Raw genomic sequence first — 26,479 nt, forward strand, 5'->3', positions numbered from 1 at the left:
ACCGGAGTATATTCTCCAGCATCTCACACTTCTGATAATCAGCTGTCTGCTTGATGTTTATTCAGCTGTGTAAAAACTATAACTTTAATCTCAGCCAAACCGATTTACTCAGGAACAAATAAAACACTGAAAAAAGCCAAACAATAACATTTTAAGTTATCTAAGTGACTCATATATCATGTTTAACCTGAGTAGCGAAAGACGGCGGTGGGTTTGAAAACGATTTGCCGGGAGTCCGGTGTTCTCACGGCTCTAGTGACCCTTGCCCCCGGCTAGCTATCGAGCTAGTGGGTAACAGATGTCTCCGAAAACGTCGGAGCGCTTTTGAAAATATGTGGTGTCCTGATAAACTGAGCAGATATTTGAGGTTTACACAGCTACATTCTCCATGAAAATATGTTAAACGTTTATTTTGTGACCCAGAAAGAATAATAAGAGTAAAGTTAAAACTAACTAGCTGCCGCCATTGTTGGAAACTGAGCTGGGCTGCGCTATGAATTCTGGGACACAGCTTCTTCTTCTTCGGGGTTTAACGGCAGCTGGCATCCTTGTACATGCAGTGCTGCCATCTTCTGTTTCAGTCCGTTATTACACTCTTAAATCCTACTACCGGTACTCATTCCTGCGTCCTTTGTGATCTTACAAAGCTTCAAACGATGCGTCGACTATTAAATTAGTCGTCGACGATTTTAATAGTCGACATAATCGTGACTAGTCGACTAATCGTGGCAGCAAGGGCACACAAGGGCAGCACGGTGGTTAGCACTGTTGCTGCACAGCAAGAAGGTCCTGAGTTCAATTCCACCATCAGGCCGGGGTCTTCCTGTGTGGAGTTTGCATGTTCTCCCCGTGTTTGCGTGGGTTCCCTCCGGGTACTCCGGCTTCCTCCCACCGTCCAAAGACATGCAGCTTGTGGGGATAGGTTAATTGGATAATCCAAATTGTCACTAGGTGTGAGTGTGAATGGTTGTCTGTCCCTGTGTGTTGGCCCTGCGACAGACTGGCGACCTGTCCAGGGTGTACCCCGCCTTTCGCCCTATGACAGCTGGGATAGGCTCCAGCGCCCCCTGCGACCCTGAAAAGGATAAGCGGAAGCGAATGGATGGATGGATGCACACATAAAACCTGAGATAATGAATTTTCATCAGCTTCACTGAAGCTTCAGGTATTCTAGATCTTTGGGTTATTTAACTCTCCATATGTGAATGAAAAGCAGATATTTTGTTAAGGCTTGAACACACATTTGATTGTGTTATTGAAATTTTCTTTAAATGTATATGATAAAAAAGACGAGGATTGTTGGCCCCTGGATGCTTTTTTCCACATGCAAACAGAGCAAGTGTGGGTACAGGTGCACAGTTCTGTTAATGGGGTCACACTATTTCAGCAGTCAGAAGGTAGTAATAGGCCAAGATAAGCAGCAGTGCTTAAATATATTTTTAAAATGTGTAAATGTTCATAATTTTGGCATTGTTTACATTGTTTACAAGAATGGTTTTTTCAGTTAGACTGGACTAGCAGACACTTCTTTTCTGACCACTAGAGGTCAGCAGGGAGTTAGATTTGTGTTTTTGAGGGTGAATAAAAAATCCAGTGCCTTGGATTCTTTTGTCTTTCCTACAGTTTAGATATGTTAGTAGCATAATTTTCTTATTACTGTACAATGCTGCTGGAACATGACAGTCAACTATGCTTGGTAATGAAAACACAGAAAGCACAGTGGTATAGGACTTCATTTATGTAGTTATCTTTTGACAATTCACAACTTTTAGACTTATGTACACATTTTCATGTATTTAAACTGTTTCACTTTCTGTATAAATTATATTTTAGCAGACTTTGCAAAACAATTCAACCAGCACAGCGTAATGACACAGTCTAAAATATCAGGACCAACTTGAGAAAACATCATGTTTAACATCAGGTAATATACATATGGAACAAATGGTGACATTTAACAACATGCAGTTTGTTATTTGGATTTCTTAGATTGTGACTTACTGACTACAAAAGATTAAAAAAAGATGTATTTCTGTCATGTACTGTGTGTGGTACTGTGCACAACCCGTTTCTTACAGGCTGTTGTGTCTACAAGCTCTTGTTTCCTACTGAAAGGAAGACAGTTTATTCTGTGCATGTCCGATTTCATTTCACTCATGCTGGCTAAAAAGCCAATTTACAGAATTTACCACCCAAACTGTCTGCAGTAAGCATCTTTTAAAATATACATAAAAGTGCAGTAGCAGTAACAGTATCCACAGCATCTGAGGTTTTTCATGATCAAAGAAATAACAATTTGTTTAATATTTATTATTTCTATAAAGCTGGGTCAATCTCATCCTCTCATGTTTTCTTTGTCCCAACAAAGATCTTATCTAATTAATTGCTTCCCATTCCACATGCTAATGCTGACTAAACAGAATATGAACTTGTCAGTTGTAAGAAACTAACAACCTAAACAACCATCAGCTGCTTAAACCCAAAAAATGTAAAATGACACACAAAAGGGACAAACAGCTGGTGTCTGAGCTCCTTCTGGGACAATTATTTTTTCACTTGTATTTTGGTTAAGTGTAGAACCCAAAATGACTGGTTACAGTGAGGAGAGAAATGAAGTTTACCTTTCAGAAGAATTACTAGCTGGGCTTTATTTGAAAATGACCTGTTTTTCCATGACCCCAGAGGTCATTTGTATTTTAGTTTTTCATGAATATACTTTCCCTTCCACAGACAACATAATTAAAACGGTTATTATTTTTTTAAGTACAGTTGTGGTTACAATTTCTTGCAGTTGTGCACATCACTGCTAACATTTTTCATAGCACCGTACTCACCAAGATAATCAAGGTTGAAATCATCACTGACATAAAAACATATTTATTTGCTGGGTCGAGATAGAACAAGGGCACTTACCTAATGTACCTCAGGGAAACTGAAACTAGTATTTTAGTGTAGAACAACCATTGAAACTCTGTATAACACTCTCGTCTATTTTCTTACCCAATTATCAAACTAGGGTTGTTGGGAGTTACAGTCCGTTCCATAGGCAGGTCTGGTCCATTACAGCAGGCCAAAGAGGAAATGGGTTTTTCAAATGTAGTGACATTTGTCTTAAGTCTGCGTACCATACAGGTTGATTGTTTCCAACCTGTCTGGCTGTTTCACTATATGTATAGTCCTGTGATGTCACCATGCTCCCAGAGTAATACTTTTGAATTAGCACCCATGAAGTAAATTTTCTTACAAATCTTGGATATAAATATTCAGTTGACAGAATAACTTCACTCAGCTATAGCACACTGGGTACAGGTGAGGTGTTGTTTTGTTACAATGTACATACCAAAGGAATGAATTGGCTGTGAAGTCTGAGTTAAGGTACAGACAAAGAGCTGTCAAACTCCACCGAAGCATGTTCTAGACCACCGTAGCCATTCAGCTTCCGCAGCTTTAGCTGGTCAACATGGATCAGACTCTGGGTCTCTAAGACTGCTTCTTTCTTCGAGAACATCTGGCTGATTTCCATGAAGGTCTTGTTTTTGGTCTCTGGGATCACAATGTAGACATAGACGGCAACAGATGCACAAATGGTGGCAAACACTAAATAACAGTAAGCTCCGGCTGACATCTGGTGGTTGGTGTTGCAGGTAAATGGAAGAAAGAAAGAAAAGGACAATTGGTTTTAAATCAAAGGTGACCCATGTCACTTTGAGTAAACTGACATTGTGTATGTCAGAATAGGTAGTTACTCTTACACTCTGACGTTTCCTTGGACTACAGGGAGTAAGAAACTGAGAAGGATTTCTGAGGCATTCACAGTGATATATCGACTTGAGGGAGATAAAACAAAGCGTAACACTGCATTACTCCCATTATGCAAACTGAGCATTAGTTCTGAAGTCGAGCTCAGCCAGCAGCACATCAGCTCACGACTGCACCGGTGTCCTTCTGTCTTCATTTAGCAGGATCGATGTAGGCGAAGCACTTTGAAACCTAGAACTACCCCGGTCTCCTCCACATGCTGTTAGTGGCTTCACCAGTATCCTGTCTGCTGTCACTGACAGCTGCTCTATTCCATCCTGTGTGCTCCCCCTGATTTAACAGCTCCCTGACTTTATGCTTTTAATAGATTCTTAAGGAATCTATTAAAAGCATAAAGACCTAAACTGGATCCTGGATAAGTGGGTACTCGAGGACTACATCAATCAGTTCTCTGCATACTACGTTTGTAAAGAAATCCACGACCGTGTATAGCTTCTACCTGTAAGAATGGGAAGACGAATCCCACAGTGAAGTTGGACAACCAGTTGAGTGAGCCTCCTATGATGTAGGCTGCAGGTCGGTGAGATTGTTTAAACAACTCTGCCGTGACCAGAAACGGCACTCCAGCTGCAACAGGAAAAAGACAGGACTTACCAAACATCAGTCACACATTGCTGTTGGATGCTCTCGCAGCGATTTCATAGTGTTCACAAGTCATTTAGTCTCACATTTGAGACAATTTATAAGTAACAAACACAATCTGACTCTTTTGGTCTCTAGTTCCAAAGTTCTTCATCCTATAGCTCCAATTATTGATCAGGATAAGGCACTTTGTCCACCTTACATCCATATGCAGCTTTATAACATGCACCTGGATGAAGCCGGAGCATCCAGAGGAAACACAGAGATAACAGATAGTTTTTATTACAAAACTAATGTGCAGATTAACAGGGTGTGTGCAAGCAATTATATTATTTATGTTCATGATTTTATAATACATGTTCATTTATCATCTCTCGTACCAATACAGCCTTTGGGCCTAAAAATCCGCATATGGACACGAGAAACGTGTCAAAGAATGCATATCATTAATATTTAACTGTTATAGTCAGTAAAAACGGCTTTATTTGTCTCTCTTACAGAAGGTCCTAGAACCTAGAGTCAAATATACAGTCAGGGAACTTCAAATTAGAACATTTGAATGCATATCACTTTTATAAATAATTGCATTTATTAAACTTTTAAATGTCTGAATAAATGAAAATGTAACTAGAGCTGCAGTACAAAAGATTTTCAGAGACAAATTAGAGACAAATTTTTAAAGGCATGACCTGCAGAGGGTGCTGTTCAACCACTACACAGAGCAACCCAAACCTCCTGCAACTCACAGGTTACAAAAGAATAACATCACACATCAGCTGCAATCAGAGCAGACTACACTCACCTGTTTACTACTCTAGAAACTATTGTCATCCACCTGTACAAAAGCTTAAATTACATTCTGGTTTATATAACTCTTAAAACTCTTTTAGCAGCAATCAGTGATAGTCTGTTTATCTGAGATCATGCACGAGTCTCTAAACACACTATTGTTCATGGCTCTGCCCAGCAATAGTTCACATATAACCCATCCACAAATCCTGGCTAGTAAAAGATTCCAGTTTCCAAACACACGCGTTTAAATGGATATTAAACATACCAAAAATTCCAATGCCATGCCTGCTGACATAATGTTGTCTACTTGATATTAACCCTCTCCAGGCAGGCGTTGCCGATTTGCAACAGTTAAAAACTAACAACCTGATTACCCCACATACATATTTTATGAGTTTCTTTTACCACTGCAGGACTTGGTTGTGCATTAGCAACAAAAAACTTGAGCCTGAGAGGGTTAAAACCATTTAATCACTGTCAAATATGAAATGGGCAGCAGTTAGATTTTTGCAGGCAGCCACCGCTTTGATGCATCAACTAGTTTGTTTTTTGGCTCTTATGTTTTTATTTTTTCGTTTTTTGCTTCTGTCGACATCATGTGATAACCACACCAAAATAATACTTTGAACAGGTAAATCTGTTAATAGTTGTCATTTAAATGAACCAGTCCTTTAACATGCAGTATAAAGCAACTTGCCTGGGCCAATACAGAAGCCAGCAATAATGCCCACCACACAGCAGACACTGATGTAGCGCATGAATGACAAATGAGCCTGCAATGAGAACAAACAGCAGAACATTGAAGAAGTCTGACAGTATTTATGTAGCTTCTCTAAGCGAAAATGAGTCTTTTTGTTAAACACTGCTTTAAATATGTATTCTCTCTCTCTCACTCACACACACACACACACACACACACACACACACACACACACACACACACACACTTACCTGTAAAATGAGGGCCAGTGTTATCCCAGTACTGCAGATACCCATCATAGCAAAACCCCCAATCATGAGAGGCCTGCGGCCCAGCTTCTCTATAGTAAAACACTCAATAAGGAGAGACAGATGCTTTATTAGACACTACTGAGTGGAACACATGTGTTTGTGTTTCGACTCAAGGTGTGTTTACACCAACTTAGCATACAAAATGAGAAGCACTAGCCTAGCTCACCTTAGAAATACAGAGTCAATGGGCTAATGATGATGTTTAAAATAGCAGTTTGGATGGTCGTTAGGTGTGTCGCAATACTAGAGTTTCACATTTGATGCTAATATACAGGATACTTTGGTACCATAGGGGGGAAAATGACGACAACAACAAAAAAACATGCTGTTGCTGATCAGGGCTTCGTTCCTTTTGCTGGAAGCTGAATGTTAGGACTTGGAATGATGTCACTCCTCAGTTAACCAAATGTCAGAAGCAGCATGAAAGAACTTGTGGAGCCAATCATCCATTTGCACCACTGTGACAATCTGTTTTTGTTCCAACTTAAATGCAACATCATTTGAGTTGTTAAGGAACCTATGGCGTTATTTTTGTGCCACTATTCTGAGCGCATGTAAAAAATGTTTGCAGGTGCAAGTTTTGCATTTTGAGGAGAAATTTACTTTGAGCGAAGAAAAACTAAATTTGAATGAACAAAATTCATTGCTGCGTGCAAAAAGTGTATTGCAGTGTTTGCTATTATCCACACACACACACAACAGCAGCCCCTCTCGCTCAGTTTTTGCATTTGCGCTCGCTCACAACGTGTTTCTCGCGCTCTCAACATTTCTGCCCGTGTGCGCTCAACTTTCTGTACACCGTTATATTTGTGCCACAAAACCAGCCAATCACAGACTTGGATGCAAAAAAATCTGATTGGCTGTTTCCAGCAAACATCCGCTGATACTAGAAAGTAATATTAAATCAATTCTAACAACAGCTGATCAAGCTTAAACGTGCTGCTGTTGTTCAGCGCGACATCCGCTGGTTTCCTCTTTCTGGCGCAAAGTGGGCGATAAACAAGAGAGACGGGACTTGTGATCTTTGATCAGTTTCATGACTGAAGTAACAACAGGAGAGGGAGGGGAGAGAATGAGAGAAGAAGAAACAGCTGTGCAGCAAAAACACAGAATAACTCCAGCTTTGTGTCTTTTTTCATTGTAGCTGAAGTACCACACAAACTGTTCCTCTTCCCCTCAATACGGATGTGTTAATCAGTGTTGGTCAAGTTACTTGAAAAAACTAATCAGTAACTAATTACTGATTACTTCCCCCAGAAAGTAATCCAGTTACTTTACTGATTACTTATTTTCAAAAGTAATTAATTGCTTAGTTACTTAGTTACTTTTTAAAGTAACAGCCTGAAGAGGTGATAAAGTGATAGATCTTTCAGCCCAATTCTACTTTTTCTGCATAATCCATCATACAAAATGTAATCAAATGGAAAAGTCTCTTTTTAAAACTTGTTTTATTAGTTTTAATCTTTTAACTTTATGCATCAAGCAAACATTTAATTATCTGCAACATTCTCTGAGTTGAATAAATTAGTTTAACATTTAAACCTATTTTCTGCACATTCCAGCACATAAAATAAAATATTTTTTGTGTTTACACTCAGTCTTTCAAATAGATGCAAGTAAAACACAGCAGAAAATAAATAAAGTCAAAGACTCAGCGGTCCTGTTGCTCTATTTTCACCTGTAAAGCAGGAGTGGGGCAGGCGGAGGTTTACCCTGGTGCAGGTGTGCAGCGGTCAGTGGAAGAATCCGCGAGTTTCTCTGTGAGTTTCCCATTACGTCGTAGCTACTCGGTGCTTGTTGGAAGTTTAGGGGTTTTTTCGCTGTAAAAAGAAGTTTTCTTCCCACGCACAGCGGACACTAATGTTTTTGTCACTTTTTATGGAATCAAACTCAAAGTAAGGTCAGTACTTCCACACTTTAAACGCTGCACGCTCATACTCTCTCTGCACTCGATATGTGATCCATTGTTGATCTGCACACAGCTGTCGTCACGAACGTTGCACTCGCTTACGTCACTGTCGTGAGACATTCTCGCAAAAAATCACGGTTTTAGTAACGCAGTAACGCAGCGTTCCTACGGGAAAGTAACGGTAATCTAATTACTGTTTTTGCAATAGTAATCCCTTACTTTACTCGTTACTTGAAAAAAGTAATCAGATTACAGTAATGCGTTACAAGTAACGCGTTACTGCCCATCTCTGGTTGTAATTGGTCCAGCCCAGAGTTGATGATGACCAATTGACTAATCCACCACCTTTCATTGTTTATACTGTTACAAAAACAAACAAACATAAAACTTTGGCCAGTCCAGCTGTGCGGTCAGCTGGTGGGTAACAGGCATCTCCGAAAACGTCAGAGCACTTGTGCAAATATGTGATGTCCTGATGAATCGAGCAGATATTTGAAGTTTACACAGAAACATTCTCGCATGAAAATATCTTTAAAGTTTATTTTGTGACTCAGACAGAGTAATATTTCAAACTCCGCCACTCTGTGTTCCTCCGCGACTGCCTCGTTTGAGTTTTGGACAAATGCATTCTGGGATATTGCATTTCGTCATTTCGAGCTGATTGGAGACCAAAACAGCCAATCAGATTTTTTTGCATCCAAGTCTGTGATTGGCTGGTTTTGTGGTACAACTATAACGATGTACACAAAGAGTTGAACGCGCACAGGCAGAAATGTTGAGAGCGCGAGCAACACATTGCGAGCGCAAATACAAAAACTGAGCGAGAGGGGCTGCTGTTGTGTGTGTGTGTGGATAATAGCAAACACTGAAATACATTTTTTGCAGGCAGCAATGAAGTTTATTCGCTCAAATTCAGCTTTTCTTCGCTCAAAATAAATTTCTCCTCAAAATGCAACACTTGCACCTGCAAACATTTTTTACGTGCGCTCAGAATAGTGGCACAAAAATAACGTTGCTGGTAAACTTTTCTCAGACGTTTCCAGTTTCAGTTTTGGACATAAGACTTTTTAGACAACAAATATTAGTATTATGCTATCATGTGATGACTGTGTATTCGCATTAACATATGGGCAGTATGATAAACTTGCTTCCTTGCTTAGCACTGGTTAGCACCATTGCATGCACCAGTTTTTTGGAGCCATTCTGTATGGAGTCTTCATGCACTCCTACTTCCTTTCACAGGTCAGAGATGTGTTATGTTAATTGGTGATTCCAAATTTTCTGTTTCATATACATTACCTATAAAGGCCTATCAACAACTGGATTTTCACCATTTGACCATTTGTCTGATAAATACTTGCAGCAGCATTTGCAGTGTTGTTGTCAGCTACTGTTCATGTGTTCAGCTTTGCGCCACCTTGTCTGCTGCAATGCAGTGTGAGTCAGTGTGTGTCAACTGGAGGACGATGGTGCTGTTGCTATCGACACTGTTGCAAACTAGTACCTAATGTGATGGACTGATTCTTATATAGTGTTTTTCTGATAAACTCGAGCACTCAAAATATTTTGCAACAATGGAAACAGCTAGGCAAGGTGTTTCTCTCTGCTTCCCTCCTTTAAGCTAAGCTGGCCCCAAAATCACTTCCTGATTTCAGTTCTGTACATGATGAATATCTGTTTTTGTGGAAATAAAATGCAATACAACACTAATACAAAGGTAACATCAACTGCTATATAATTGCATGAATTCTAATTTGTATGCTTACCCCAATGAGTCCAGCAATGATCTCTATAATTCCTGTTCCTGCTGTGGTATACTGGATCTCTGGAGCTGGAATTCCAGCATTTTCAAAGATGCTGTTGGTGTAGAACCATATCTGTGGTGAAAGAGAAATGCAGGTAAATATCTGACAGTCAGTCAAGGTGTGATTGAAATGCTCACTTCCATATTTAATACAGTGGGTTAAAGACAAGTATTGCATAAAGTGTACGGAATATTTCTACATACAATGAACAAAAATATTAACGCAAACTTTTGTTTTTGCTCCCATTTTCCATGAGCTGAACTTAAAGATCTGAAACATTTTCTACAAACACAAAGGAGCCATGACTGTCAAATATTGTTCACAAATCTGTCTAAATCTGTGTTAGTGAGAACTTCTCGTTCGCCGAGATCATCCATCCCACCTCACAGGTGTGCTGATTGGACAGCATGAATATCGCACAGGTGTGCCTGAGACTGCCCACAATAAAAGCCCACTCTGAAATATGCAGTTTGATCACACAGCACAATGCTACAGATGTCGCAGCTTTTGAGGGAGCGTGCCATTGGCATGCTGACTGCAGGAATGTCAACCAGAACTGTTGCCTGTGAAATGAACGTTCATTTCTCTGCCATAAGCCGTCTTCAAAGGTGTTTCAGAGAATTTGGCAGTACATCAATCGGACTCACAATCGCAGACCACATGTAACCACACCAGTCCAGGACCTCCACATCCAGCATGTTCACCTCCAGGATGGTCGACCAGGTGGAGACCAGCCACCCAGACAGCTGCAGCAACAATCGGTTTGCATAACCAAAGAATTTCTGCAAAAACTGTCAGAAACCGTCTCAGGGAAGCTCATCTGCATGCTCGTGGTCCTCATCGGGGTCTGGACCTGACTGCAGTTTGTCACTTTAACCACCTTGTGTCAGGTTTCAGTTAACGGACTCAGGCGCAGACCGGGACTCCTTACAGGATTTACAGATTTTATTTACACAACGACACCAGGTGATGCTATTTACAAAGTGCTGGAGGGAGGGGAGGGGGGTCCAGGGTTCCGGGGTATGTGAGGGAAAAGACGGGAATCTGACGCCCTCCAAAGGCTCTCTCTCTTCACTCCCCACACTGGGGAAACACCATCCACTCACTCGTCCACGGGATGACAGGCCGGCTGGGAAAGGTCCGGGATAGATCTGTACACAGAGATTATAGTTAGAGGCGAACAGACGGAACGAACTCACAGATCCTTATTTACAATCTACTGAGCGACTGACGCTGATAACTCAACGATCCAGCGACGAGTGACACAGTGCTGCTGTCTTAAATCGGCCTTGTGATTATCCCGATAGGCAGCAGGTGCGTGGGCCAGGGGCGGGAGCCCATAATGAGCATCGCCCCGGCAGGAGAGAGAGAGAGAGAGAAAACATGTTGCCTAACACAGAATCAGCTGGTGAGGCACAGGGACCATGACACCTTGAGTGGGCGAATGCTCTCATTTGATGGCGTCTGCCACGTTGGAGAGGTGTTTTGATGACAGATGTTTTTACTGTGCAGGGCAGATGGCAGACAGCTTGTGTGGCGTTGTGTGGATGAGCAGTATGCTGACGTCAGCGTTGTGGATTGAGTGGCCCATGGTGGCGGTGGGGTTATCATTTATCCATGACCATAAGCTCATGTTACAGCATGATAATGCACGACCCCATATTGCAAGGATCTGTACACAACTCCTTGGAAGCTGAAAACATCCCAGTTCTTGCATGGCCAGCATACTCACCAGACATGTTTGGGACGCTCGGCTCGGCGTATACGACAGCGTGTTCCAGTTCCTGCCAATATTCAGCAACTTTGCACAAGTATTGAAGAGGAGTGGACCAACAATCAACAACCTGATCAACTCTATGCCCAATGCACACCATTTGCCTCACGCAGGCAACACATCTCCATTGGATGTGTTGCACCAGATACTGACTGGTTTTGCGACATCTGTAGCATTGTGCTGTGTGATCATACTGCATATTTCAGAGTGGGCTTTTATTGTGGGCAGTTTCAGGCACACCTGTGCGATATTCATGCTGTCCAATCAGCACCATGACATGCCACACCTGTGAGGTGGGATGGATGATCTCGGCGAACGAGAAGCTCTCACTCACACAGATTTAGACAGATTTTTGAACTATATTTGACAGTCATGGCTCCTTTGTGTTTGTAGAAAATGTTTCAGATCTTTAAGTTCAGCTCATGGAAAATGGGAGCAAAAACAAAAGTGTTGCATTTATATTTTTGTTCAGTGTAAATCCCTAACAGTTTTGGTCTTTATTATTTTACAAAAAATTAACAGATGGAGATCTGGAGTTTATTCTTTAGTGTTGAAGTTCTATTTATTAGCTCTTCATTTAGAAAACATGTTAAAAGTGGCCAAATCACCAAAAATGTAAACAAATGATGATGAATGCACTTCAGCAGCAATAAGTGTCATGGAAAACTACAGTAATCCTTCCTTGGTTAAGTAAAACCCCTCTACAACATCAAGAGCACTCTTAAGAAGGTTGGCATGTCATTGTCAAACTAACACCTTGATGCATGTAAATACAGAAGGTTTACAAGGTGCAAAACACTGGTCACACTCAAGAGGATACTTTACTAAAAAATATAACTAAAAGAGCCTGCACGGTTCTTGAAAAAAAATCTTTGGACAGATAAAATCAAGATTGGCTTATACAAGAATGATGGGAATGGTATGGAGAAAGAAAAGAACAGCGCATGACCTGATATACACCACATCGTGTTTTAAACATGGTGGAGGCAATATGGTGGCATGGGCATGCTGAGACGAGTAGCAGGGGGAACTCTGAAGCGTAAATAGCTACACTGCTCAGATTCAGCAAAATGTTGCAGATCTGTTTGGACAGCACTTCACAGCACAGGGATAATGTTTGTGGCACTGTCCCTTTGCTTTGAAGAAGCAACCCAATAGTTTCTCAAAGTAAAGACACAGGATATTGTTCAGGTAAATAGGTCACCTGATCTCAACCAAGTAGAGGATGCTTTTCAGTGACTTAAAAAACACGACTTAAGGCAGAAAGTCATCTTTACTGTCTACAGTAAAGGCACTACATCAGTCATTTTGTTGAAGAAAAGCAAATGACAAAAGTAGTCCGTGCAGTCAACTTGTTGTATTTTTTTTTGTGTGGTTTATTAAAGAAAGGAAATTGGTCATTTTGATTAAAATTATATATATATTATTAGGTTAATAATAATAATAATGATAATAATTTCTTAATAATAACGTCTGCTACAGAACTGCAATACAGTGCACAGAGAAACTCCAAGGGCTAAATCTCAGAGTTCTTGTTTTCAGTTCATAAATGTAAAATTACAAAACAAAACTGAATATTTAGCTTTGAAAGAGTCACCAGAAAAAACACTAACAGGAAAAAGAACATTGCAGTATGTTTTAGCTTTAGCTGCTGAACAAACCACGAAACCTCTGGAAAAATGTTGCTTGGACAGATGAGACCAAAGTGAAGATATGTGACAATAATGCACAATACACAGCAAAAACACCTCATAGTGCTTTGTAGCCACAAGACCCAGGCACTTTGTAGTCACTGAGTAATCCATAGGCTTGTCTGAATACCAGAGTATTGTAGAGTCAAAGGTGAAGTCATCTGTCCAACAGCTAAAGCTTGGCCAAAACTGAACAAACTAACAGGAAAATAATCTCAACAGCAAATCTAAAACAGGACGGCTGAAAATGAAAAGAATCGAGGTGTTGCTATTGCAATAACACAACTTTTTCAGCTAATATTTTAAAATAAGTATCATGTGATATATCACATTTTTGTTCATCTGAAGTTGTATTTACCTTATTTAAGTCCTTTAAGACCAGATTATGACTTATTATGATTATTATTTTATTAGAACTGGAATTTGCTTGTAAAAAAAAAAGGCAAAGCAGGCCATTAAGGTTATAATGACAATGGTTTTTAACTTTTTTTTCTTTAAAAAATAAAATAAAATAAACATAATTCAACAACAAAAAAATCAACACTATTAACCATATAACCATTAACCTTTTTTTTTATGTAAATTTTTATGTAAATTATTGACTCTCCTAAATTGTGCAGTTATTTACCTCTTTTTTTAAAACTTTTTTTAGAAGAAGTACACACACAAACACACACACACACACACACACACACACAACATATATACAAGGCATTTACCACTCTGATATCTTTTTTTTTAACATTGGTGACCATTCATCCAGAGACCGTTTTTAACTTTAGTCTTTCAGCAGTTTTTTCCACGACATAGACGGCCGTCAGACAGTTTTTTCACTCCTTCATTAAGATCACATTAAAATACATTACTAAATTAAAATACCTCCCCTCTGTAAACCTTTACCTTATCGTTGTAGAGGGGTATGTGTGTCCCTGGGATCCCAGGGGGAATCTTGCTGGTGGGCGTTTTGCCCCCTGGTAGGTATCCCATGGGAAATTGGTCTTGGGTGAGAGACCAGACAAAGAGCGATTCAGAAAACCCTATGAGAGCCTTAAGGGAACAGTTCACACTGCCCAGGATGGGGTTACCGCGACCAGGGCACTGCCATGGAGCCAGGCCTGGGGGAGGGTGAGCACCTAGTGGCCGGGCCTTAGTCCATGGAGCCTGGCTGAGTGCAGCCCAAAGATGGGGCATGAGATCACACTCCTGTAGGTCCATCACCTGCAGGAGGCACCGTAGGAGTCAGGCGCAGTGTGTGTTGGGAGTCGGACAAAGGCAGAGACCCTGGCGGACCAAAACCCAGCTTCAGAGGTTGGCAATGGGGACATAAAACCTGAAGGGGAAGGACCTGAACTAGTGTGAGAGGTGACAGATTGAGAGGTATTGGCTAGATATACTGTAGTTGGGCTCACCTCAACATAGAGCTTGGGCTCTGGAACCAATCTCCTGGAGAGTGGGATGGCTGGTTGAGGGTGCTCCACCTGGGGACTTCTTACTGGGAAACTTCAGTGCTCATGTGGGCAATGACAGTGAAAGCTGGAGGGTTGTGATTGGGAGGAACCAACCAGTCGTACCTGATTCTTTGCACAGTTCTCTTCTGCAAACCACAGTTTGTCCATACTGCACACCATGGTCAAACAGAAAAGTGTCCATAAGTGTACATGGGACCAGACCCCCCCGGGCCGTACGTCGAGGATCAGCCATGGCTGCATGTTCTGGAGGCTTGGGTGAAGTGAGAGACTGAGCTGTCAGCTGATCACCACTTGGTGGTGAGTTGGATTAGGTGGCCAGTGGAGGACACTGGACAGACCTGGTGCACCCAAACATATATGGAGGGTGTTCTGAGAACTCCTAGCAGAGGCCCATGAGATCATCAACTCTCACCTCCGGCAGAGCTTTGACAGGATTCAGAGAATGAGGACACTGAGTGTCAATGGACCCTGTTCAGCCCCATTCCTGAGGCTGTTGCACTGAACTGTGACTATAAGCTGGTTGGTGCTTGTTGTGGTGGTAACCCCCGAAGCAGCAGAAATTACATGCTTACTCACAGCAAAGTGGCTTTTCCTGGGCTTTCTCTCCTGCAATTGCTTTGCAATGTCTAATTAGTTCTTGGTATTTAAGAACCAGCTGTTTTCCACCAGATCCTTGTCACCATCATGGTGACCGTGATTCACAGTTTATGTTTTTTGCTCCGTAGTACTCTGTTCTCATTCATTCCCTTGTTCCTTAGCAATTCCAAGCTCACTAACATGCATTCCTTGTAAAGTTTGAAGAGCACTGTCAGTTTAACTTAACTGAGTCAAACTGATAGCTGCCACTGCTTTAAAAACAAGGACACACCTGCTTTCCCACTTTCCACTGAACCACTCACCTTTCCTCTTGATTTCTGCCCATTCGCTGTAAACCCTCTGAAACATACTGTAAATCATGCAAGATACTGTCTCCAGTTTCACCATGGCCACAGTTAACTTCTCCTTTCATCTCCTACAGACACTCAGCTCTGCTCTGCAGATTGAGTTTTTTGGACAGAGAGGACAGATGGTTTGAAAGAGGAGTGAAAGAAGCATCTATGTCCACTGTGAGCGACCATCTTTGAACAGAGGCGGGGGTTTACGACACCAACTCTCTGCCATCTATAATCCAGTTTTGAGTTCCCTCCTCAGACGCCTTAACGCCCACTCACATCCTGGGCCATCTGACCTCAGGAATTCGCATGATAAGGTGGGGCCAGGTTTCACAATGAACTCACCCGAAACTCTGGCTGATTGGGACCCACACCCAGTTTCACACCTTGGCTCAGGCGATTACAGGATCATCAGGGGTCCTTTTGTCCCTCTGTGGGGGGAAACTCCCACTAGGTTTATATCTGGGACTCTCTACCATTTGACCTTAGAACTGAAGAAGCTTCTCGGATGAGAGGTGAAACGTCTTCAAGCAACTTAAAGAAGTCCAGACGCTTTTCTTTGCAAGCTCCTTTGACTACAATGACCTGGATGACTGAGAACCTTCACAGACATACTGAGTTTTCTGTTTTCCAGCCTGAAAGTTCAGAGTTTTGTCTTGTGCAGGTTCACTCATTCACATCTTGGCGTTTACAGAGCCTGTGCCTGAGTCTGCCAACTTAAAGACTGTTAATTGTGCTCTTGGAACAGTCCTCTCAAAAATATATATTTTTTGTGTGAGCTGTGTGGAGGCTTTTGCTTCTCCCAGAGTCGAGTGCCCCACTAATCCCTGTCTGAGCCTGGGGCAGAGGTCTCCATGCAGCCAGCAGACTCTATGCTGTCAGCGTGTGAGTGCGAGCGCTTCAGCGCCAGAGCCCGTTCCACATGGTCTCCACATTCCAAAGATTCCTCAGTCTGGGTCATTGCAGTCCCAGACTTCAGTGGACTCCACACTGCCATGAATCCACCCAATGGCAAGGGTTAAATGCCTTCCACGTAAGATGAAAAAAGCAGACAGAACTACTGGGAAGTCAGCAAAGAGAGATGGCAAAGGAAAAAGTTTATGGGGAATTGTATGTGAGGCTGGACACAAAGAATAACAAAAGGATTTCTATTCAGTGGCTAGAGAGGGAGAGGTCAAGCTGGGTGTGCAGCAGGTCAGGGTAACACTGATTACATGGAAATGTACAAATGAGTACTTTGAAGATCTGATTATGAAAATGATGAAGACAGAGAGGAGAAGGAAGTGCAGAGGATTAGGGCAGCTAGGAAGAGGATGGAGGTCAAGCAGAAATCTGCACGGAGTATTATTTAATTCAATTACATTTCTATTAATTCAAATCAGAACAGCAGTCGCCTCATGGTGATATTTAGATATATACTGTATTTATATTGTAAAGTAAAGAACCTAAAATAATACAGAGAAAAGAGTGAATGCCAAGACATGATGTTCACAAATAACACTGTGATATGTAGAGTAGGAAGCAGGTAGAAGAGAGCGAGTCAGTAGAAGTAATAAATAACACATGAAAATGACAGAGAGACAGGTGTAACAGTGTAGATGTAACATCATGTTGGGGCTGGTCCTAACAGCAGTAGCTGCTTCAGGCTCTATTTGTGAAGAGCACATTAACTAAATAACAATGGTAGTAAGATAGTACTGCTGGGATGTCTTCTAACAAGCTAACATGAGCCTCATGAGTCATTTGACTTACTGCATTTTAAAAAAGGATTTTGTTGAGTGTTTAATGTTTTTTGTGTAAAACCTTTTTTTGTTTGAACAATTAAATGATGGATGAATAATAACGTATTTAGAAATATTTATTTATAATTACACATATTATTTATTATTCGTTAAATTCTCACATGATTAATTTAATGTCTCACTCCACAAATTACGTTAAAAAGTCATTTGTAAATGAGTTTCATATTTTATATTCATATTTAACTGCAGACTTGCTGATCCATTCATAACATGCTTTATTTCAATGTGCGTGACTCTCTTGCTCCTCCATGCTTTAACACCTCAGCAGCTGTAAAAATGCAAAAAGGTTGATTTCTGCTACAACATCTACACGTGTGTATAACTATTTACTGTTCTTACAGCGTCGATGCCAGACAGCTGCATGCCAATGTTGATGACCACCACACTCAGCACCTGCCATCGGACCGTGTCATCCAGCATCAGTTTCCATACTGACAGTGTTTCCACTGAGAACAGGGAACGCTGCTCCTCCTGCATCTCTTCAATCTCAGCCTGGATGTTACATTTAGCTCTGTACCACTTCAGAGCTAAGAGAAAAGAGTAGCGTGGTTATAGTGCATCGTTTAAAAATACACACACACCACATATACTTACCAATATATATATATATATATATATATATATATATATATATATATACATATACATATATATATATATATATATATATATATATATATATATATATATATATATATATATATATATATATATAGTGAACTGGGGAGGAGGACTGTGGTCTGAGAGAAACTCCCTGGATTTATGAGATTTACATATAAATAAAAAAATAACAATGTTTCTGTAATGATTGCAGACAGCTTTTGAACTCCTCTGGGTTTCCACCTCAACACCTGAGAACACTGGACTTTCCCTGGCCTCAGTCAAACCTAGAAATAAAATCTTGTTCCCTGCGACTCTGACTTCCTCATCAACATGCATGTTGCATTTCCTGTTTATTAGTGGAGTATTGGTGATCTGAATCTTATAAAACAACGACAGCTGCACCTTTCAACCTGCCTGTATGTCTGAGTCACATGTTCTAACAGTTGTGTGAGATTTTTGGTTGAGAAGTCTACGACACGTAACACTGGCTGGTTTTTAACATCTTTTTTTTTGATAAATAATATATACTGTAGCTAGGGCTGGATCAGGTGATGCTGAATCCTCTGTTACTTATGCTTCGAGGGGCTTCTTATTACATCACATGACTAACATGCGTCAACGTTTTCGAAAGTCTCCGTTTTCACTGTCCACACTGCGACGCGAAAGCACCGTTTTCAAATGCGTGTGTTTTCGAGAGCGTTTTCCAAACGCTGCGTTTTCCTTGAGCAAAAACGGCTTCTCAGTGTGGACGGGCGGCCAAAACGGAGAGAAAACGTGTGGACGTAGCCTTCGTGTCATCTGCCCGTTGGTGAAGCGATTGGCCAGAAATGCAGTATTTGACATATTTGTTAGGGTTCATCACACCATCACTATCATGTGATTGTAGCTGCTACCTGAGCATCCCTCTCTGGCACGCCGGCTGCTGTACGTACCCGGGGCTTCGGTCACCTGACCTTCCTAGCTGTTACAGGTCACATCCATGCCGCTGCTACTTCAGTCTGAATATGGTTGTTGATTGAGGCTGCTGGTCCTTTTGTTGTGATTGCCTGCAGATTATTTTCTCAGAAGCGTTTCCTCCATGGATTACTGGTATGTTCTTATTTTGTCCAATGAATTTAATTACTTTACTGGGGAGTAAACAGGTGAGTTTATAGGTCGTAGCTGCAGAAGCATATCGTTGGCCGTTTTTTATCTGGGACTCGAGCAGAGCAATTTGATTGGTATATACTTTTGTCATTTTTACCTTGAATGCAAATTTTACTACATATTGCAGGATGTTTGGGCCTCGGTGGGAGGCTCAGGCACAACCCACTGGATCTCTGTGGTGACCCAGAATGTTTAAGTCTTTGTAATCCCTCTTTTACGATTAGTTGATTTTGTGTTTTCTGTGGTATGCAGCTACTTTTGCACCCCTGGTTTAAGCTGCACCTTAGTGAGAGCTCATGTAAAGGTTGATGATTCTTCGGACTTCATCATCATCTGGCATCCCCACTAATAAGCCACAACTCTGAATCAATTACCAGTGTAGATGCAATTAAATTAACAACTTTTATTTGATATCTGTTTTTTACGTAGCTGGCAATAAACTATTTATTTTACACCCTGAACCACATTTCTGTCCGAAGCATAACAGACCTGAGTGCCTACTAGCATAGTTTGAACTAGATATTCCCAGGGTGGCATTTTGTGGTGTCCTTGTGATTGTAAAGCTTTTAAGCTCCCAGTCACCACACCACCGTCTCAGTGTGTGTGAATGTGCCGTGCTCATTGGTTTCTTTTCCTCATCACACCCCCTGGCCACACTAACAAAGTGGAGCTTACATTATCACGGCTTCATCATCACTGGTGTCCAGTTCCAGCCTTCCACACTGTCAAACAGTCACACAGGTACCTTAGAGCTTTGTGAAAATTTCCTGGCTGTAGATTTTAATCAAGACTGGTTGCCTTTTCTCAGTTTTAAATACACATGTTACTTGTTTAAAACTGCGAGACCACCTCAATCCAGGATTAAAACTGACTGGTGAAAAGGAGGCTTTCTTTTCTTTTGAGCTTCTCTCTCTGTCATGGAGGTACACGAAGCTTTAAAGCTTTTGGTCTTGATAAACTTGATCCTTATTTTCTTAAAGTTGAGCCACTAACTGATATTTATAATCTTACCCCCATGAACAACAAGATTCCTGACATATGGAAAAATAGTTTTAAATACATAATTTTAATCTCATATATTCAGATTTTTTTTCTCAGAATATAGCACCCCTGTCCCAGCTCCATCTTTTTTAAATCAGGTCAGCATCTATTGCAGATCATTACTATAATACAATCAGTTCTACAGCTTTCTTTAAGCTGTCACACAAGCTGCTGAAGCACAGTAAAGAAATCAATGTCTCCACTGAACACTTCTGTAAGTCTAACCCTTCCTACAGACACGGTGCCGCTGTTTCATCCTCCAACCTAAATAATGTTGCACTAAAAGCAAACTGACCTCTGATGGTAGCGTGGATGTTGTGCTTCTCAATCAGCAGGTACCTAGGACTCTCTGGGAACCATGGCAACAACATCAGCTGGATGAAAGTGGGCACAGCAATCACTGAAAGAAAGAGGGGCCAGTGCTCCTCCTACAACAGTAACACAACAGTTATGCTTACCAACAGTAAGTGCTGAGAAAAACACCAGCAATAATTCATTAATAGCAACATTTTGGTTTGGCAACAAATCAGTCACAAGCCTTTGAACATGGGGGGACCATGTATAACATTGTCTTTGGTTCCTAAACAGTTTTTAGAGCACATTTTGTAAAACCTTCTGAACGTTTGAAATTGAAAGTCTTCAATCACATCTTGACTGTTTGATTTAAAGTATACTGTTAGCAGTGTATGCTACAGTCCAGTCCGCACGCAGGTTGCTTGACTACCTTTCCTAGAAGCTCGTGTAGACCGAGGATTTGGGCAACAAAAACTCCAGTTCCAATGAAGATGCTCGGCACAAGGCCAAGGAAACCTCTCAAGTTCTTTGGTGCTATCTCACCCAAGTACATTGGTACCACACTTAGAGAGATGCCTGCAAGAATAAGAGCAAAGAAGAAGATTGTTATGATATTACTCTGATTCACTTTTAAACATTAATTTAATTGAAAATAAAGTATATAAAGAGTTGGGAATGAGGATGTGTTTATTACAGAAGAGGATTAGGGCTACTGGGAAAAAAAGAGTTTTTTATCACGGTGCTTTGCCAATATTTCTTCCTCTGCACACAGGGAATGGCCTTCCTCAGACTGGTGTGTGTGTGGGTGTGTGTGTGTGTGTGTGTGTGTGTGTGTGTGTGTGTGTGTGTGTGTGTGTACCTGAGTGGATTCCTGTGATGAAACGGCCAATGATGATCATCTCAGGTGACCCACATATCCTGCTAAAGCCCATGAGTAAAGCAGCAATAAACACCAACACTGTTGTGTTTACCACTGTCCCCTTCCTGAAAGTACACGTACAAAGCACATAAAAGTAAGTGACCCAGAGGTTTATGTAACAGCAAGGGCAATAATGGAAACCCCATCCCCTGATACACACAGTCATAACCAACCCAGGATCATTGCAAAATGTTTAATAGACACACCGGTTCACTGCGTCGGTTTCACACTTTGCCTCTCAAAAGCATGAAATGGACATGCATGCAGAAGCTGCAGTAATAGCAGAGGGAGACACTTCATTTATTCAATAATATAGGAATGTGTGTAAACAGGCATTGTTAGCACATGCTCGTGTAAATACATATTAGCTGCCCAGCTATTCTGGCAGTTCAGGACTCTGGAATGTAGTGAATTTTGTTCACTGCTGATTTCTTGGTTTTAAGTAGCTTTCTCTGCTGGAAATGCAACTCCTGCATGTGTGTTCACTTTGTCAGGGTTCCTGGGTCGTTGACGCTGCATTTTCAGTTCATGTTCACTGTTTGTTTTCCTCATGTTCCATTTCTGGATTCATTATGTTCAGCCGTGTACTCACCGGTCTCTCATCATCATCCTCGTGAGTCGCTGCATTTAAACCCTCAGTTTATCTCGGTTCAGCGTCAGTGTTGCTGTTAGGTTGTCGCCATATGCTCAGTTCATTCAGTCAGCCAGTCATTTCCTGTTCGTTCAATAAACACCAGCTTTCACCGCGAGTCCTGCATTTGGGTCATCTCTTCCTCTCCTCCACACACGAAACTCCCGACACATTTCATGCTTTGGATAGTGTGAAATGAACACGGTGGACCGGCGTGACTATTTCACGCTGATATCGGGTTGACACACATGCAAAGCTGTTTAAGTCCCAAATAGCCACAAACTTTGCTCATACGCTGTGATTAACCATAAATCTGAAGAATGTGAATGAATGTGAAGAAATTGATCAGCTTATAAATATGATTTTATTTTCATTTAAATGTAGACTGACAGGAATGTGGAAAAAAGGAGAAATGTGTCACCAACCCATCATCAGAGATGGGCAGTAACGCGTAATCCGATTACTTTTTTCAAGTAACGAGTAAAGTAAGGGATTACTATTGCAAAAACAGTAATTAGATTACCGTTACTTTCCCGTAGGAACGCTGTGTTACTGCGTTACTAAAACCGTGATTTTTTTGCGAGAATGTCTCACGACAGTGACGTAAGCGAGTGCGACGTTCGTGACAACAGCTGTGTGCAGATCAACAATGGATCATATATGAGTGCAGAGAGAGTATGAGCGTGCAGCGTTTAAAGCGTGGAAGTACTGACCTTACTTTGAGTTTGATTCCATAAAAAGTGACAAAAACATTAGTGTCCGCTGTGCGTGGGAAGAAAACTTCTTTTTACAGCGAAAAAAACCCTGAACTTCCGAGCAAGCACCGAGTAGCTACGACGTAATGGGAAACTCACAGAGAAACTCGCGGATTCTTCCACTGACCGCGGCACACCTGCACCAGGGTAAACCTCCGCCAGGTATTATGGTGTTTTTAAAATAGTTTTGGGGGGATTTTTTAAGGAATTATATTGTATGTTGCATATATGAAATTTCAGCCCACACATACCTGGACGGTGCTAATGCGTTAACGAGCTAACAGTGCTAATGCGTTGATGCCGTGCAGTCCCGCGCACGGGGCGATCCGCGCTAACTCGCTAATGGAGATTTGCCGCGTTAATGCGGTTATGGCGTTAACGTAATTTTAACAAGATTAACACTGACAGCACTACTTATCATATGTACAGTAGAAACTGTTGTATACTTCTCAGTAATTAAGTTTCAAAAAAAATGAAGACGAATGTTTTACCTGCCATAGCGTGTGACCAGCATCCCCACAATGAGTGAGCCCAGCAGACCTCCAACCGCAAATACAGACACAGTCAGAGAGTACATGAGGGTCAGGGTCTCCTCACTGAGTCCTGTTCCATTGCGTCCCACCACTGTCTTGTTGTAGAAGTCCTTGATGTACTGACAGTGTGAGGAAGAGCACAAATAGGATGCATTTAGATAACAGACATACAAATAAGATCAAATAAGAATAGAAACAAAAAAGTATGAAAGAAAGACATGCATCCACCCATCCATTCATCCATGACCTGTACAGCGTCGACATCCTTCCAGCTGCTGTCTGCTGATCTCCCGCTCCCCTCACTCGTGAACAAGACCCAAAGATATTTAAAGTCCTCGCGTTAGGCAGTCACTTGCCCCTGACCCGGAGTGGGCACTCTACCCTTTTCCGGCTGAGGGCAATGGCCTCTCCACCACTGATGAGAGCACGTTGGCATAAGAATTAAAACCTCTTCTTTCACTTTGAAACAAAGAGCCCTGACACAGCTGAGGCGCTTCCACCAGCCACTGCTCTCTCGTCTTCCAGGAACACCAGGTGAGGCAGGTGCTGAAAGCTGTGAACAGGAAAGCTGCTGGGCTGGACGGAGTACTTGGTAAAGAACTTTGTGCCTACGCTGACCAGCCAGAGGGAGTCCTGACCAGGATGTTTAACCTCTCACTGTCACAGTCCACTATCTCTCCACAACCATCATTCCTGTGCCAAAGTCATCTGCTCCAAAGTGCTCAGTGACTACACACCCACTGCCTTAATGTGTGTAGTCATGAAATGTTTGGAGAGGCTTATGCTGCTATCCGGTCGTTAATTCTGACGTCACTAGCCGTGTCTGGGCCTAAACTCCGCTGCAGGTCCATATATCAAACGATCACTATGGCATTACTGAGAGTTGAAAAACTGTCTAAAGTCTTTCATCTTTAATAAAATGATCAGCATTCTGCTCTACCAGGTGTAACAACTGAGTTTAACATCCAGGCATCCATGAAAACGGAATTTATGACATTTAACGGAGTTAGAAGTTAGCAGGGAGTTAGCTCGCTAGCTTCTATCTAAATACAATATAGCATGTCCTGACTGCCGGGTTTTGGAAACAAATTAAAACGTACAGCTCTGTTATCACTTCCAACATAAATGAAGACAGAAAACTAAACAGCAGGGACGTTTGTAGGGTTACTGAAGTTGGGCTAGCTGGTATATAATGATGTGCTACGTGACCGCTAGCGACACAGCTATGTTAGCATAATATAAACAAGCTAACTTTTTTTCCACTCGATAAAAGTTAACGTGAGTGTTCTCGGTGGTCAGGAACAAATGTAATCGCATGGCAGGATGCTGTAAAAGGACCAAACTTCAGCCAGGAGAACAACTGAGATAATCCATCCACAATACGAGGTTAGTCATTCATATACTGCTGCATGGGCTGGGCTGTAGTTACATCCTAAGGTTTTAAAAACTGAGCTTAAATAAATGATTAGCGGTAATAAAAGCCGAGGGAGGTCAACAGTGATCACTGACTGTTTTAGGAGCTTTTTGAGATTAAATAGAAGAAAATACAAAACATTAAACATGTTAACAACACAAAAGCCATATTAAACGCAGACTACTTTAGGCCCGGAAGTAGGATTCGTCACGTCATCACTTAACGACCGGATACATAAAGGCCTGTCTTCCACATAACCGGGACTCAGGGTAAAGTCAAATGGACAGGGGACACCATTCCCACAGCCCTGCACACATTCCAGAGCTTTTGTTGTATCTCTTTTTTTAGGTTAATCTTTTTGTTTATAGTAATCCTGCATTTTAATTTCTATTAGCTTTACTGTCTAGTTTCTGTTCGTGATTATTATGTGTATTGTGTTTTTTCCTTTAGCGTATCCTGCCTTCAGTGTTTCCCTGTTACCCTGTTGGTGTTCCCTGTTTAGTTATTTCCTGATAGTCATGTGTTCTTATGAATTGCATTCAGTTTTTGTCCCATTTGATTAGTCATAGCTGTGTCTCATCACTGCCTATTTTAGACTTTAGTTTGTCTGAATAAAAATGAATAAATAAATTCTATTACTGGCTGCCATTGCACAGTCTGCTCACGTAAATATTTTTTTGGGAAAAGGTTTTTAAGGTCAGATTTTGTTACAGAAATAAAAATCATTTTAGAGCAGCTTGCTAAAGGTGGCCCAAAACGTTCCAAGACCCCCTCAATATACTGAGGTGGTGTGGGATCATATTGACAACAAATGTTTGAGAACTATTCATGAAGTCTAAAAGAAATTACAAGAAAGCTTCCCAAAGGGTTCAGGCTGTGTTAAAGAACAAACGGGGGTAATACCAAATATTGAATCAAGCTTATCAGAACTGAACAGTTTTTGCCTTGGATACTGTATTTCTGTGTATATTTGTACATTTCAATAAATAAATGCACAAATTTTCCATTTTCCATGCAAAATATAAGGAATCTATACATGTGTGAATTCATCAGATTCCTAAATACAATTCAGTAAAAAAAACCTGTGTTTGTATCATGTGGCTTCGACATCATGGTTACATAAGAGCAAGACAGACCTTCAGTTTTCACTCTGATATTTTGGAATTAAAGCCACAAGTCTTGTCTGACCTAAACCTCCTGATCATCAGTTTACATGTGCCAGCACGTGTTAGCGCTAACTTCAGTTTCCCCTGAACCATGTGTCACGTGCCGGGAAAACTGACAGACACATGCTGCTACTCGAGCATGAGCATGAGCAGCGTGCCTGGTTTTTCAACAAAGAAGATCATTTTTATTTGAGATTTTCATTACCCCCGTGTGAACTGAGACCAGCCATGGACCAGCATTTTCAAACCGAATATTTACTTGTAACAGATACGAAAAGATCTCTCATGACTAGCAAGAGCACTCAAAGACCAAACTCCTTTGGGTTTCCTGATGATCATTATTATCAGATATATTTTTCAGTCAGTAAAAGCAGCAGTTTATTTTGTGAGA

At 41.3% G+C, this 26,479-nt stretch overlaps 1 protein-coding gene across 4 annotated transcripts in view; it reads right to left on the reverse strand.

The window, feature by feature from the left end:
- Positions 1-1,720: 1,720 nt before the first annotated feature.
- The window catches only part of slc2a15a (solute carrier family 2 member 15a), a 30,553-nt gene continuing 5,794 nt past the window's right edge, over positions 1,721-26,479 (reverse strand). For 2 of the 4 annotated variants that reach the window (XM_082557207.1, XM_082557206.1), the window contains exons 3-12: positions 23,467-23,627; positions 21,530-21,654; positions 21,101-21,246; positions 20,672-20,804; positions 17,926-18,113; positions 9,880-9,990; positions 6,145-6,246; positions 5,891-5,966; positions 4,259-4,386; positions 1,721-3,625 (exon numbers count right to left, since the gene is read on the reverse strand). In XM_082557207.1, the coding sequence (XP_082413333.1) occupies positions 3,371-3,625; positions 4,259-4,386; positions 5,891-5,966; positions 6,145-6,246; positions 9,880-9,990; positions 17,926-18,113; positions 20,672-20,804; positions 21,101-21,246; positions 21,530-21,654; positions 23,467-23,627 (1,425 nt within the window). In that variant the 3' untranslated portion in view covers positions 1,721-3,370. Of the gene's footprint in view, positions 3,626-4,258; positions 4,387-5,890; positions 5,967-6,144; positions 6,247-9,879; positions 9,991-17,925; positions 18,114-20,671; positions 20,805-21,100; positions 21,247-21,529; positions 21,655-22,181; positions 22,518-23,466; positions 23,628-23,736; positions 24,399-26,479 lie in introns of those variants that run through there. The other 2 variants (XM_082557208.1, XM_082557209.1) reach the window with 2 other exon arrangements.

The sequence above is a fragment of the Aulonocara stuartgranti genome (assembly GCF_965226115.1).
Source record: "Aulonocara stuartgranti genome assembly, chromosome: 13".
Classification (NCBI taxonomy): Eukaryota; Metazoa; Chordata; class Actinopteri; order Cichliformes; family Cichlidae; genus Aulonocara; species Aulonocara stuartgranti.